General features: G+C 45.0%; 1 protein-coding gene and 2 non-coding genes across 8 annotated transcripts in view; all 3 read right to left on the bottom strand.

The window, feature by feature from the left end:
• LOC121079315 (somatomedin-B and thrombospondin type-1 domain-containing protein-like) overlaps positions 1–14,616 on the bottom strand; it is a 36,605-nt gene that overhangs the window by 18,285 nt on the left and 3,704 nt on the right. For 3 of the 6 annotated variants that reach the window (XR_005824972.1, XR_005824970.1, XR_005824971.1), the window contains exons 2-4: positions 14,421–14,548; positions 13,771–13,910; positions 11,689–12,274 (exon numbers count right to left, since the gene is read on the bottom strand). Coding sequence is in view for 2 of the 6 variants with exons in the window: in XM_040576395.1 (XP_040432329.1) it covers positions 12,236–12,274; positions 13,771–13,910 (179 nt within the window). In the remaining 4 variants the exon portion in view is untranslated. Of the gene's footprint in view, positions 1–11,688; positions 12,275–12,898; positions 13,683–13,770; positions 13,911–14,420; positions 14,549–14,616 lie in introns of those variants that run through there. The other 3 variants (XR_005824969.1, XM_040576395.1, XM_040576393.1) reach the window with 3 other exon arrangements.
• LOC121079348 lies at positions 13,311–13,404 on the bottom strand. The gene has a single exon (XR_005824995.1). It is a non-coding gene; the product is annotated as a small nucleolar SNORD12/SNORD106 (small nucleolar RNA).
• LOC121079345 lies at positions 13,981–14,072 on the bottom strand. The gene has a single exon (XR_005824992.1). It is a non-coding gene; the product is annotated as a small nucleolar SNORD12/SNORD106 (small nucleolar RNA).

Genomic DNA, 14,616 nt, shown 5'->3' with positions numbered 1-14,616 from the left:
TTTCCAGCATCCAGTTCCTTCCCTACTCACTTCACAGGTCCTGGCTCTCTTGAGTCTTTCTTTAGGTTAGCTGGACCTTAATGACAAAAGAAATCACTGCAGATGTGGTCTTGCTTTCCCATGCACCCACTCACAATACGAATTCACACAGTTAAGGTCAAGATGAAAACAAACTGACACAGACGTGCTAAGGGCTTAGGAAAAAAAAAAGAAAAGAAAAAGAAAAGAAAATCTGATGTGTGAAAATATCCTAATGCAAGAATTAAGGTGGTTTTTTTTCTTCTTTCTTTCAGAAACTCAAAATAACAATTGTAAAATCTAGAGGAGCTAGGTGATTTACTTTTACACTTGCTCCTGCTTTCTTAAAATGCCTGTCTGCCTGCTTATCCCAGGCACCCTGTACAGAAAGCTGCAATTAAAAAAGTGTTGGGGGGTCAGGAAAGGGAGGAAGACTAGGCACTGAGTCTTAAAAAAAGGCTTATTTGGGAAAAGATTCAGGTGGAATTTTCTTTTATCAAGACCAGTAAGCAAAGAATACATCTGCAGGGATCCTAATGCCACTTTACTTGGAGGAGATTCAAGCTCTGCGCCGCAATTCTCTCCTTTGCAGCGTCCTTTGAGATCTCAGAATAGAAGTGAAAAGACCTTTGAATGGCATTCTCCTTCTCCCTTTCTGTATGCATCTGCTATTTTTTAGCACGCAGACATGGGTTAAGAGTTGCTACCAAGCACAATTCAGAGATATTGCTGATTGCCATCTGAAGAAAGCAGACTATAGACCCATGAGACCTGAGATACTAGCTCTTGCTGTAGTAGAGAAGAACATCAGACCAAACAGTCCTAAACTCCACCTGCAAACAAAGCCCAGCCACCAGCAGTCCTATATCCTGACAAAGGGGTGGGATCTCATTAGGACTGAAGGGCATTTTGGTCAGCACACCTGAAGTGGGCTGCTGACCCAGAACCATCTCAACCAGAAAAAAATCCTTTCTTGTTAGGCCTGGACTTTTCCGTGTGCTTAGGAGGCAAGGAACAGCTGCACACCCCTTCAGACATGCTTCTGCCACCCTCGTAAAGCTCACCGTCACCTGCAGAGAGGAAAACCACATCCAGACGGAGCGTGCAGAGGGCACTAGCAGAGGGCAGCAGTCTTCCCCAGTCTTCCCCACATGATCACCTAGGTTCACAGTCTCCATTTTTCAGGTCACGGATTTTGTCCCCAAGGCCCAGACTCCCAAGGTACTGCCAAGAGAGTCCCCATCACAGCAGAGCAGTTATGGCTGGGCCTCTATCACAGCAGCAAACACCTTCTTGGGTTTAAACTTCAAGAGCATTTGCCCTTGATAAAGGCAGCATCTCAGCACAGTCCCACAGCTCAGACTGCAGCTCATGGGAGGTGTGATCTGCTCATTCCGCCTTCTCCTCTCTCGTACGCAATGCTGCATTATAAGACCATGGAGGGAAGTCAGGATGGAAGAGAAGTAGAGGTGTCACTCCTCACTCAGGTGTGGCTGTGGGCACAGAGACCAGGGGTGGAAGCCATCCCCTCTCCTCTGCCCAGACCCATTCCACAACCCCATCACATACAGAGCGGGGCTATGACTCACCCAGGGCATAAAGGAAACAAACTCGTTGTCATTAAAAAGCTATTATCTTTAATGAAAGCTGGAGGAGGTTCGAAGTGGCCAGGACTCTTATTTAGAAAACAGAAAAGATAAATACTTTAATAAAAAGCTTTTAGTGGTTTTCTCTTTAGTTCTTCTGCTTCCCCGAAGAAAAAGAAAGGAAACCAGCCAACTTTTCTGAATCCAGTACTTTGTATTTGGATGGGCTTTCTTTTCCTAAGAGAAAGTGAAGGAACAACTTGAGAGTCTGAGCCATGAGAGACAACCCTATGAACAAGGCAAGCCATACTTCTAAGCAGAAGAAAAGCCCTGAATAGGTTTGCATTCAAGTCAAAGCTGGAATTTTTCCCTAGTCTGTGAAGGCCCAGGGTGGAACCTGACTCCAAAAAGCATCACTGAGAATCTTTTAAATCCAGAATAACCCTATGGCAAGACACCCTCTCTAGAAGGAACACAATGCCTAAAATCCTCCATCAATTCCCCAAGCTACACGACCCTCTCCCGCATTAAGTCGAAAGCAGTGCCTGGCTTTTCAGATTCCTCCCAAACTAGTTCCACTCTCCTGCTTTCACCAGCTGCCTCCACACACAGCCACCTCCTCCTTCGGCCCCTGCACCTCTGCATCCTCCTCCAGCGCTGCTTCTCTGGCAGCCCCACTACGCTGGGGGATCTCTCCAGGCAGAAGCAGCTTTACCCTCCTCCTCCCCTGACTCGCGCTATGGCTTGGTGCTACAGAAATTGCCTGTGGGATTTTGTTGCTGGTGTTTAAGGATGAACCAGATCAACACCAGATCACCCCCATCACACGCAAGTTAACTTTAGCTGATGTTCTCAACATAAGAGCCTAGGACTCCAGGCCCCCATTTCTCCTTCTCTGCACACACAGTTGCCAGGCTGCAACTTGGCATAGCCCAGAACACAGGTCCCTTTGCTTTTCACAAGTGGATGTCTGTTAGATTAAGACAAAGAAAGCTAACATCTTCCTTTTCTGAAACTGATAAATCTAAGACAAATATCAGTGCTTTCGTATGTGTGGTTTTATTTCAATGATTTTCTCAAAAGAGACGATAAAAAATGGATATGGGATTTACAGTGGTACCCTTCTGTATCTGAGGTTAAATGAATCCACCCACAGCTAAAAAAACACAAAACAAACAAAAACATTTAGGTATAACTTGAATGTCAAGTCAGTTGAGCTGGCTTGGGAGGCAGCAAGTACAAAAGTACAAACGGGCAATGTGCAAGTTGCAGGATCAGGCTCCAGTGTGCCACAGCACTGCTTGTCCCCTGGGACCCTGTACGATACAGGACCACTTAGGGATAGTCTACAGTACAGTTTCTTCACTGCAGTTGTCACACAGGCCCTGGATTTCACTCCTCTAAATCTCTCCCCAGATGTTTGGAAGAAAAGCAAAGCAAACAGAAAACAAATCCTGAAGTGATACAGATGCTGCTTAAATAGAACATGGAGGTTTCTTTTATACTGAAAAGTGTACTTAAATACTATGTTTGAAATATTACACTGCACACAGACATAGCTGTTCCAACTAACCAAGCTCTGTAATGAGGTATAAAAGCTACAGAAGAAAACAAATATACGTAACTACAACTAGTCCTGTTTTTAAGCTGCCATTTGATTACACATCCAGAAAAACCCTGGTTTTAAATAAATCTCTCTAGTAAGCAGCAGATATGTTAGCGTCTAACTGAGATAAGTGAAGTTTCAAAGACAAACGGTCTCATATCTCTGTAAGGTTCAGAAATTTAAAATGCCCAGTTCAAAAGTGGGTTGAGCATTGCCAATATTAGTCAAGCTTTTAGCTGACATTTGTGACTACCTTAACAAAAATGAATTGATTTCTGATTGTAGTGTCAGGATTAAACTTATCTGAACACACTCTGGATCTCTGCAGTCCAGGTGTTGCCCGTGTCACAGTCACACTGTCTTTGTTTTATACGTCATGCTGTCAGGAAGCCAAAGAGGTCAGAGAACAGGACCCAGCTTAATCTCTGCCATGCGGAGTTCCTGGAGGAGTCCACAGAGGGAAGAGTCCTGGTCTGATCCATGCCTGCTTGCCTGCCAAAGATAATCTGAGTGCCTCTCATGCATGCGGTGAGTCAGACACATCTGGTGCAATCTGCCAACCAAGTGGAAATTACTGCTCCAATGTTGTAAACAAAGCCTGATGCTGCTGGGTCCTGTCGACCAAACGGGCCTCATTCATGCTGGCAGTTCCTTGTCTTCGCTGCATCTTTTTCACTTCACCAAGCATTTGTAGAACAAGACCTAGAACAGATGAGTCCACATTTCTAGACCTGTCATTGGCCTTGGAGCCATACTGCCTTGTGAAATGTATCCATTTCCCCTTGTTTGAAAAACAAAAACCACAGCTAGTCAGCCCTTGTAAATTAATAAAGTTACAGCTAATCTACAAAGCAGCAGATACTCATTTGCAGTAAGGTGTCACTTAGGTGATGAAACCAGAGGCCTTATCTTCAAGAAATATATTTCCACAGGAGGTTCAAGGACACTTCTCTGCACAAATTCAGTCTCTGCAGATGATAGCTAAACACTTCACAAAACATTATGAAGCCAGAAAGAAATATGATGTGAATTAGAGCTAAAAACCAAAGCACCGACCCCAGCTCACAGAAGTCTGTTACTGGCATTTCTGAGTGAAACTGTGGGAGATCATACAGTGGTACCTGTATTAAATGACACTTCCAATACTAGCTCACCTATTTAATAGTTTTATTCAATTGATACAATTTACATGGCAGAAATGGTCACTTATTTTCTAAAATGAGAGCAGAAGCTGTCATGGGCATGGGAAGGCACTGATCAGTCAAGTCTGCATGTTCCTCAGGCAAAATCAAGTCCCCAAGGCACAGGGCTTTCTGCACTTTGCAATTTAGTAAATAGAAAGTGAAAGAGGTTTTGTGTTGTTTTACCTGGAACAGGGTGCACTGTGGTTTATTTTTTCCTCTCCTGTAGTTTTTTTTATTATTATTTATTTTTTTTTTAATTTCACATTATTTCAGCTATACCCAGATTTGAATTCTAGAACTCTGGGAGGAACTTAATTTACCTCCTCAAAGAACATTCTTCTTTTCAATGCCCAGGCTCCTCCTCTGATCCATGAAAGCAATGCCATAAATTACCACATGAAAGAAATATCCTTAATCATTAAATTAATGACATTTTAAAAAGGACTTTTAAATAATACTCCTAATGAGTCAAAAAAAATGGCATTATAAACCCAAATCGCCTTTACTCCCAGTACAAGGAAACCAAAGATGAAGACACCCTGCGAGATCCTCCTAACACTTCCATCACTACAATTCTCTCCACAGAGCTAACCCCACCATCTCTCAAGGACCCTGTACAGGTTTATGGATCAGGTAAACCTACAGGAAACGACAGCTCACTGACAAGCCTGTTGCCCACAGCTGAAGCCGGTGTCGCATTCATGAAGGCCTGAGAGATCCTGTCTTCTCCTACGCTCAGAGACCGCCCCCATACAGCTTTACATCTCCCCCCTACCGAGCAAGAGTAGAGGGAACAATGCTGTCATGGATATAACTCCATCAGGCAGTGGGAATATCTGACAACAGCCAGATATCGGTGAGCTTTCCTCTTCAGTGTGAGGGAAAATCGTTCGCCTCTTCCCTGGATAGGTGCCTCTGTCAGATTTCCTGTCACAATTCAGACAGGCAGGAGGCAGCTCTTGGGAAGCTGCAACCTTTCCATCTGTGGGGTTTGTTTTTTTGTTTTTAAAAGGGACATTGGGGGCAGCAGGGAGAACCCATTGATGTGACTTCCAGCAACAGAGCAAGAGAGGCACCTAACTGGAAGGAAAAGGCAGCGTCACATCTCTCAGGCAAGAGGCTACAACATCCTTTGTGCCCGTCATGTCCAGTTCATGTAGCACGGTGAACCCTGCACCCAGCATTTGTTGTGCAGGCCTGGCAGTCAGAGCCCTGATTCTGCCTGCTTTCCTTCACTGAGGAAATCCATCTGTGCTTCCCCTCTGCTCTGCTTTATTCTTGCAAGTACTTTTCTCCAGAGGAATAAAAAAAAAAAAAAAGAGCCAGGAAAAGAACAGTAAGGGGCAGATTTCTATCTGTTTAAACTAACAAGATGACTCAGAGCTGACCCCTCCTCACCAAGCCTTCTACTTGTCAAAAGGCTACATAACAAGAGGTCTACCTGGTCAGCTCTGCTAGAGGAAAAAACAAACAGGTATGTGTGCACAGAGACATTCACCAGGTCACTGTAACTTATTCTGAGACATGAGACCTCATCAGCCTCCCCCTCATCCCCACCGGTGTTGCTACTTGCCTTTACAGCTAGCAGTCTGATGTTCAAGGACTTGGACACTGCTTTGGTCCCTGGCGTACCATCCCTGATCAGAGGACAGCCTGGCAGGGGGAATGTCAGAGTTCAGAGGAGTGACAGAGAGGGTTTGCAGCAGGAAACCATGACCAGCAGCACAAAACGTGGGTCACCCTCAGGATACATCAGCAGCCGTGAAGCATGAGCCCACTGTACAGGTAGGTAAGCTAGGAACCAACAAGAGATGCAAACTGCTGTTAGCACCTTTGGCAGCCACCATTTTCTCCAGGCAGTTTTCCCAAGCTCTAAGGCGTTTCCACAGCAACATAAATTGCTGACTAACAAAACTTCCCAGACACTTCCAGTCCTCCTCTGCAGATTTCCAAGAAAATTGCACCTACAGATATCCTGCTGTAAAACACTAACAGTGAATACTCAAAGGGAAAGTCTGCTCTGAACTGCTGGTGTCAAGGGCCTGATCCACAACTGTTAGAAAATGGATTTCCTCAAGACAGATCTTCCCTCATGAATACTTTATCTCAGGGGAATAAAATATTTTTCTCTCTTGGTAGACAAAATTCTTGCAAACATGAATGGAGACTAAGCCTGTGTAACAATTACAGCAACACTCCTGTGAGCCTGCAGATGGTTTGCAACGAGGAACGGGAGATAGCAACCTTCTTTCCTTATCTGTGGGCCATTAAGTTCCCCAGCTAGATTTGGGAAAATTGCTGGGGCTAATGTAATGTCTACAATTAATCCAGTAGCACAGCACAAAGAGTGCACATCCTTGCAGCTACTAAACAAGGGCAGAGGTATATATATTTCTTCCAACAAACGGTATTCAGAAGTCAGCTGCTGCCTAAGGGCCTGGCTCTATCATGGACCGATGCACAAGCATTCCAGTATCTGTGGGAGGATCAAAAGCAAAAGCCTCACCCTTTCTATTAAAGAGCAGTTCTGAACCAGAAGCAGTAGGCTCTTGAAGACGTTGCGGCCACCCACAGCAGGAAATGTGAGCATGTGTGGAGAGGAAAGTGTGTGTCCTACTTTAGGCCAGCCCTTGGGTGCTGACATACCGCCCCACCTTCAGAGAGCAACCCTCAGGAATGGGCTCCAGGGAATCCATCTGGGCAAGCAGCACCATGTGGGGCTGCATCTGCTTACCTACCCCCCGCTGGAGGGATACGTTCCACCAGATGAACAGCATGCCTTGCTTCTTTGTGTAGTCATGCTGAGATCACATCTGCCAAAGTCTCTCTGGCCCTGGACATCCTTGCTGAGGAAGGTTACAAGAACCCAAGGGAGTCTGTGTGAAGTGGTTAAATGAGGACAACCCCTAGCTTTAATATCTGGTTTGAGAAAAGGTTACAGAAGCCAAATGCATTCTCAGCAATAGATGGAAGACTTCAAGGTGACCCAGCCAGAGCATTCAAAACCAAACAGAGCAAGTGACAGGCACCAGTGAAATGCACTCTCCAGTGGATGGATGCTTTCTAAAAGCAACAGGCAAAAAGGGTAGAAGAACAGGAAAGTCTACAGCTGCAGAACATTTAAAAAGATGCTGTAAGAGAAAGAAACACTCTGCTTAAAAAATAATAAAAAAATCTTCCCCTTACTGCCTGTGGGACAGTTTGAACGTCCTGAAAACTGAATCTTCTTAGAGCAATCACAAAACCAAGTTGTGCTTCATTGCTCTCCATGATAGCGTCTAGCCTGCCAACACAGATGATAATTTAATAATTTTATCTATCACTGAGCAGAGGTGAAGGCAGAGGCAACAATACAAGCAGCGAATAGTACAAGCAGCAATGAGGAAATGGACTGTGCTATCCCATAAGCTGAGGCAGCCACTTAACAGATGAGTCTAAAAAGAGTATAATAATCAACAAGGAGTCAAGTCACAAAGATCCCTGGGTCTTAGGGAATATAAATGTTAAACCTCTCACTGTGTATGAAAACACATCTATTAAAAGCAGCAGCCAGAGAAATAATCTGTGCTATTTTCCTCTCAAATGCTCATGGCACCAAGAAACAGAGCTGTTTGAGAAAAGTAAACATTTGCTTAAACATACCAGCCTAGTGAGCGACTCCAGATTTCAGTTTTAGAAAGTTACCCAAGTATATACAACATTGTCTGTTTCTGCTGTAATTCATGGAGCTGACAAATCTGTCTTTGTCCTTATTGCCCTGTTCAACCACTTCACAGCAGCAGAGTAAGAGCTCTGGACATGCTGTGATTTTCCTTTGCCCGTCTGAGCGCTAGTCGGGAGCACTGTGCAGAGATACAATCAGAACAAGCTGTAAGTCAGCCTTGGTCCAAAACATGCCCCTTTGCCTTCATCACTTCATTCAAAAAACCCGGCAGCCACAGTCAGGGGCTGACCAGTGCCTGCAGAAGTGAGGCAAGAAACACTAGGCGCAAACTGCTTTAAGTCCAGTGGTAACACCACCCCCATCTTTTATCAAAGGCCTATATTAAGTGATTTTCAAATGGGGTGATCTTACCTGCATTGGTACAGCCAATAAAGTCCATTTGATGGTTTCTCTGTTATCTGGGAAACTACTGCACTACACAGCTGTACGCTGAAGTACTACAAAGTCCAATGCAGCTCGAATTTATGAATAGCTTATGGTTACACATAGCACAATTACCTGAGCTCAGAGCATACCAAGCTGCTGAGAGCCCATAGCAGGCCACAGCCAAGCTCAGCCAGTTCTCCACTACCAGAGGGGTTGAGAACACCTACAGGAGAAGGTAGGGTATCATGTGTAACAGGGAAAAGATGTTATTGTACTCATGAATGTGACCCACATATTCTCATTTTCCTGAAGCCATGTCCAGGCAGACTTTTGGTAAAGGCAGCCACACTCCCATTTTTGAGCAGCCTTGGGTAGGTTTAAATTAGAATAGCTCAGTTGGAAGGGACCTACAAATATCGATCACAACTGCCTGACCATGTAAGAGCTAACCAAAAGTTAGAACATATTATTAAGGACATTATCTAAATGTCTCTTGAACACTGACAGGCATGGGGCACCCACTGCCTCTAGGAAGCCAGTGTTCCAGTGTTTGACCACCCTCATGGTAAAGAAATTTTTCCTGATGTCCAGTTCAAGCCTCTCCTAGTCCCACTTTGTGCCATCGCCTCATTTTATCAACTACCAGAGTGCAGAGACCAGCACCTCCCTCCCCGCTTCCCTCCTCAGGAAGCTGTTGAGCTCACCTCTTAGGCTTCTTTTCTCCAGCCTAGACAACCCTCAGGCTCTCCTCATAGGTGCACGGGAATTTGGAGCACAGCTCTGGAAGGAGCACGAGGGGATGCCCTCTAGTTCCAGAAGGATCATGGCAGATGTAAAATGAAGGCATTCCTAAGGCACCCTGCTGTTTACAGGTATATCAGAGACCCCAGAAGAAAGCTTTGAAACAGAAGCCTGTCAGTGCAGAAGACCTCTTCCACCTCTGCTCCTCTAAACACAACCTGGGACAAGTTCAGGCTTACACCTCACTTTCAGGGTTTCTCTCTGCTGTCATTCTTTGTGTTTTTACAGAATAATCTCAAACACTGGCCCACTGTTATTACAGCAAACTGCTACAGTGACAAAGGGAAAGCATCCTGACTATAAACACACACAAATGGACAGTTGATGCAGAAAACCAATCTGGCTCTTAGCTAAGCTTTGAGAAACGCATGCACACAGCACCCTCTACAGCTGCCGGTCAGAGACCTCCAGGCTCAGCTCAGTGCATGCATTCAGCTCCTCCATCTCCCTACCCTGCATCCAGAGTGCTCCAGAGCCGCTTATAGCACATCAGTTATCTTCAGACAGTTTTGTCATCCACCCCATGCATACGACCAGCAGCACCAGTGCTTGAATCCTGACCTGGTCTCCTGGTGAGAGATAAAACTTGCAAAAAAACGTAATTCAGGTACATGTGTCCTCACAGCTCCCACTGGACAACCAGCAGTCTCTCCTCCCTAATCTAAAGTATGCTTGCTGTCAGATATGCTCACTAAATTATTAATTATATGAGCAGTTCTAATTCCTCATCAATATGTTGTTTCAAGAGATTATGCTGCTTACAGTAATTGAGAAAAAATCTCTGCCCAGTTTCATGGAAGACTGATTTACATGCTGATTAATAGCTAATTTTCCATCACTGCAGCTTCCTTTTAAACATACATGCCAAAGCCCACTTATTGGCTCAGATACCAAATCCCCTCCCATAAACACTGAAACTTATTTATGGTTTTTAGTAGCAGAAATGCCCTCTAGAAATCATAGGTGCTGTAAATAACTACCAAGCCATTATAGTATCAATTAAGCTGTTGCTATCAGGTAGTAAAAAACACATTGCAATACTTAAAATGCTGCAGGAAATCTTTCCTTAAAGCCTTCCTTAGCCTGTCATCCAGTCCTTACTCTTGCCCTTCATCTACTTCAAGCAGAGTTGTGGCTGCTAGCTCACTGCAACCCTGCACATAAGTACCCAGCTGCTTTTCTCACTTGGCATTTAGCATGTATGACCCATCAAGATTAGGCCAGGACTAGCAACACATGCTGCCAGGTGGCCTTGCTCCTCAGGAATCTAATGAGGCTGTAGGATTGGTTTTAGACCCCATTCCTAATGCACATACTGGCTGTGCTCACGGGGAACAGCTACTTCCATCATTAGGCCTGGGGTTTGAATCTGAACCTGCTGTTTGAGATGCTGCAAGGTAACATAGATCCCAGGTCTTCACATCAGCTTGAATTGAAGAGACTATTTACCTCATTTGCATTGCCAGCGGGGTGTACAAATGCTACCAGACCAGGACCTGCATGAGACATCTGCCAAAGGCTTTTTGAACGTGCACCATGCAGATACCACTTGATTGCCAGGCTAATGGGCACAACAGATGGAGAATGCCTTCTCCTTCCATGCAGAAGACTCACCACTAATTCAACCCCTCTATGAGAGGACACTGCACAGTACAGGTGCATTTATACAGGTTTTAGCTCCCACTGAGCCCAACGGTATATATTCTGCAGAGCTGTTATATGGAAGTCTGGAGGTGCAGGAAGCAATACATCCTAGCACTCCAACTACTTTTCTCTGGTATTAGGGAAGCCTTTAGCTTCAACTTGTGGAGTGCTTCCCTGTCAGCACATATGTAGATGCAGAATTCATATTTAATTCTCCTGCTCTGCAGACTGGGAAGATTGCCAAACAGCTTCCAGGGGAAGGCTACAGGATCTGTATCAACATCTGCCACTAGTATCTCTAGCCAGAAGCAGTCCATTCCAGCTAGCTGAACACATTGCACATGAGGGAAACATCCAAATCCTTACAGAAGCTGACATCAGCTATCTTCCGTTCTGGACTGCTGTCACCTCTCTAAAGGACTCATGTATGAAAGAATTTGCAAAGCCGCTGCAACTTACCTGGAACATGATTGCCTATATCTTTCACCAGGCCAGCTAAAACCCCCAGTGCCCTTCTGTTGTTTCTGGGGAATATCAGCAACTACAAGTCTCAGCTAAACACCTTTTGCTTCAGGATACATGAAGAGTAGCTATACTACCATGAGATTGAGACCCCTTCTCCTCACTTGAGGCAGCAGGCAGCTCCACACAACAACCACACAGAAGCACTGCTGCAATCCAACTCCAAAACCAACAATTAGGAGGACCCAGGAATTGGCTGTTAAAAGGTATGGAAGACAACTCACTCAGCTGAGTTCAGAGTACACAAGGTTTTTATTAAAAATAGGCTCTAAAGAGTACAGAAACAGACTGCACTGCAGCATCCAAATGTACCTTCCCTGCTTTACATGCGGATGATACTTTAGTAAAGCTTTCAGAGTGACAGGGGAGAACCAAGACTTGAATCCCCTCTCCTTACACGCAAGGCCATCATCCCATACATGAGAATAGCTCTTTAAGGCTTCTATACTTTGCATGATACTGACAAGGTAACATTAGTTGACAAGGTAACATTAGTTGCCAGGTGAACACAGACAGCCCTTGCAGACAAAAGCACCAAATTATGTGAAACATACAAGTTCCAGAATCCATTCTGATTAAATGTCTCATACAAAGGAAAAAAATATAACACCCTCTATCTGTGAGTTGGCAAGACACCAATTTATCATTCCCTGCTAGCTCTGAGAACAGACCAAAGAGCTGTTGCAGGATGATGTGGATGCTGTAGCTTGGACAAGGGATCACAGGCAGCAGCATGGAGAGGGACATCATTAGCAGGAGACAGCTTTCACCTAGAACACCGAAATCACAGCAGGTCCTGGGACAACTTCTGACAGATCTCAACCTGCCAAGAAAACACCCAACATGTTGTCAGTTGACTGCATCAAGCAGCAAAAAACACAGCTTTCAAATTCCACCCTCCCCCCCAAAAAAACTATTAGACAAGGGCTATTCTGCAAACCACCAAAAGAACCCCTGCACTGTAAGGCACTCCAAACAGGATGCACTGGTAGAACTGCATTTTGGGGGCTTTCAGAGTTGTTCTTGATAAAAGTCTGGGGGAACTTACTGAGAAGAGGGTGCCAGTGTAACATATTTGGTCAGCTCTACCAGCTTCACCATCTGACACAGACCAATCATACTGCTTTTCAATTTGAGTGTGCCATATAGAATGGCCACATCTGTGCTCTCCACAAATACATACTGAGGAGACTTCAGCATCCTTAAAACTATGAACAGCTGAACACCAAGTACCTAAAGAGCAAGACCAAGCTGTAACTGAATGAAGCCAGTAACAATAGCTGCTTATTCAATGAAGTAAAGATTGTTAAGCACATTTCCTAGAGCATTAGTGAAATCCTAATCAAATAGCCAAGTTTTCAGAAGAGACAGTTGATCCTTTGTAGAAAGTGAAGAAAAGATACCAAAAGCAATCCCCTTCCTCCATCCACAATTGCTGAAAACTCACTTATCAACACCTCCAAGGCATGGAGAACCTCCCACAGAGAGAAAAATCTAGGAGAACAAAGGTTCCCTGACTTTATATGAAGCACTTAATTTTATCACTGCTAAAGTAGGGCAAAACAACAACAAAAAAGCAATGTTTGTGTCATTTATGTTAAACTGAAACCTGACAGAGATCTCAGCCATTTTTGTTACTGAAGATCTTCTGAAAGCGAGAATTCTTTCACTTTTGATCTTCAAGTCTTTTATGCATGTCGGATAGTGTTATACAATCAGTGTTACTAAGGTATGTGCAGACAGCACCCTCCAGTGCTGCCTGCCCTAAAAGCATGCAGCATACACGAGGATTCCCTGCCTACAGGGGTGCAAGGGCAGGTAGCCTCAATATAGAGCCAAGCGACAAACTGAATTTTGCATCTGTGGCATCAGACAAACTGGCTAAAATAGAAGTTAGAATCAGCATTGCCGATCTGATGGGGAAAAAAGTTTGAAGTCATCATATACCACAGATTGACAGAGATACTCTTCAGTTTATTATCGAGGCACTTCATTACATTCGGAAAAAAAATTCAGGCCCATAAAAACTGACAAGGCATATTACTCTCTGCAGGCAAGATGGTAGAAGAAACAATATTTTAACAGATGTAGTTCTCAGGTCAATAACTAAAAAGTATTTTCTGCTCTCCTGAGCAATTGTCTTTAAGAGATCACATCACCACAGCTTCCAGGCTGCTGTTGAGTCACAGTGCTAGATCAGCTCATTATCCTCACTCGCCACCTCACACATGCTGTAAAGCAACAAACATGAGGCACAAAGGGCTCCTGCTACAATGCTCAGATCTATGTATCAGTCAAAATTTCAGGGAAACAACTTACCATTCTCTTCTGCCAAAGGAGAAAGTAAACAGTGAAGCAAAGCAGGCCAACTCGCCACACTGCACAGCTGATCCACTGCTGGGCCCAGCCATCACTTCGGGTCTGCAGCAGGCCCAGCAGCCCCCTGCCCTTGCACAGGCCTAGGAGTGAAACCAAAGGAGCAGTCAGCACCCAGCCCCATGAGGCCAGCACACACAACAGCTCTTCCCTGCTGGTGCATCAGACAAGGTCTGGCTAGAACAGTGACAAATCAACACTGTCGCTCTGACGGGGAAAAAAGTTCTGTCATCACCTACACCAGCAAGTCCCTGGGGTGTGACACGGCCACACTCCCACCCCCCCACACACAGCCACGGGGAGCAGTAAGCTAATGGCAGCAGAAGTGGCAAAGCCACGCACATACACAGCCCCCAGTGAACACTCAGCCGTGACACAGGGCACAAAGGGCCCTAGTACAATGCTTCTGCAAGAGGAAACCCTCTGTGCTCTCAGCTCTGCAATGCCCAGGCTAACGCTTCAATTAGACATGGCAAAGTCTCCAACCACACAAACTTCGCCAAAGCACTTAAGAAGCAGCTCCCTGGCAGAAAGGAGTTTGGTTTTTCTAAATTTAAACCAATGATCAACAAGAAGGACTTAAAGACTCTCACCTGCTCAAAGCTCAGGCTCTGTGAAGCAAGCCAGGCAACTGCCCTGATCACATGGCTGATCCACTGCTGGCTCCAGCCATCACTTCAGGTCTGCAGCAGGCCCAACAGCCCCCTGCCCTTGCACAGGCCTAGGAGTGAAACCAAAGGAGCAGTCAGCACCCAGCCCCATGAGGCCAACACACACAACAGCTCTTCC

This window comes from Cygnus olor, chromosome 16 (assembly GCF_009769625.2).
Source record: "Cygnus olor isolate bCygOlo1 chromosome 16, bCygOlo1.pri.v2, whole genome shotgun sequence".
NCBI classification, from domain to species: Eukaryota; Metazoa; Chordata; class Aves; order Anseriformes; family Anatidae; genus Cygnus; species Cygnus olor.
The sequence above is the reverse complement of the archived record's forward strand: the minus strand, read 5'-3'. Positions and strand labels throughout refer to the sequence as shown.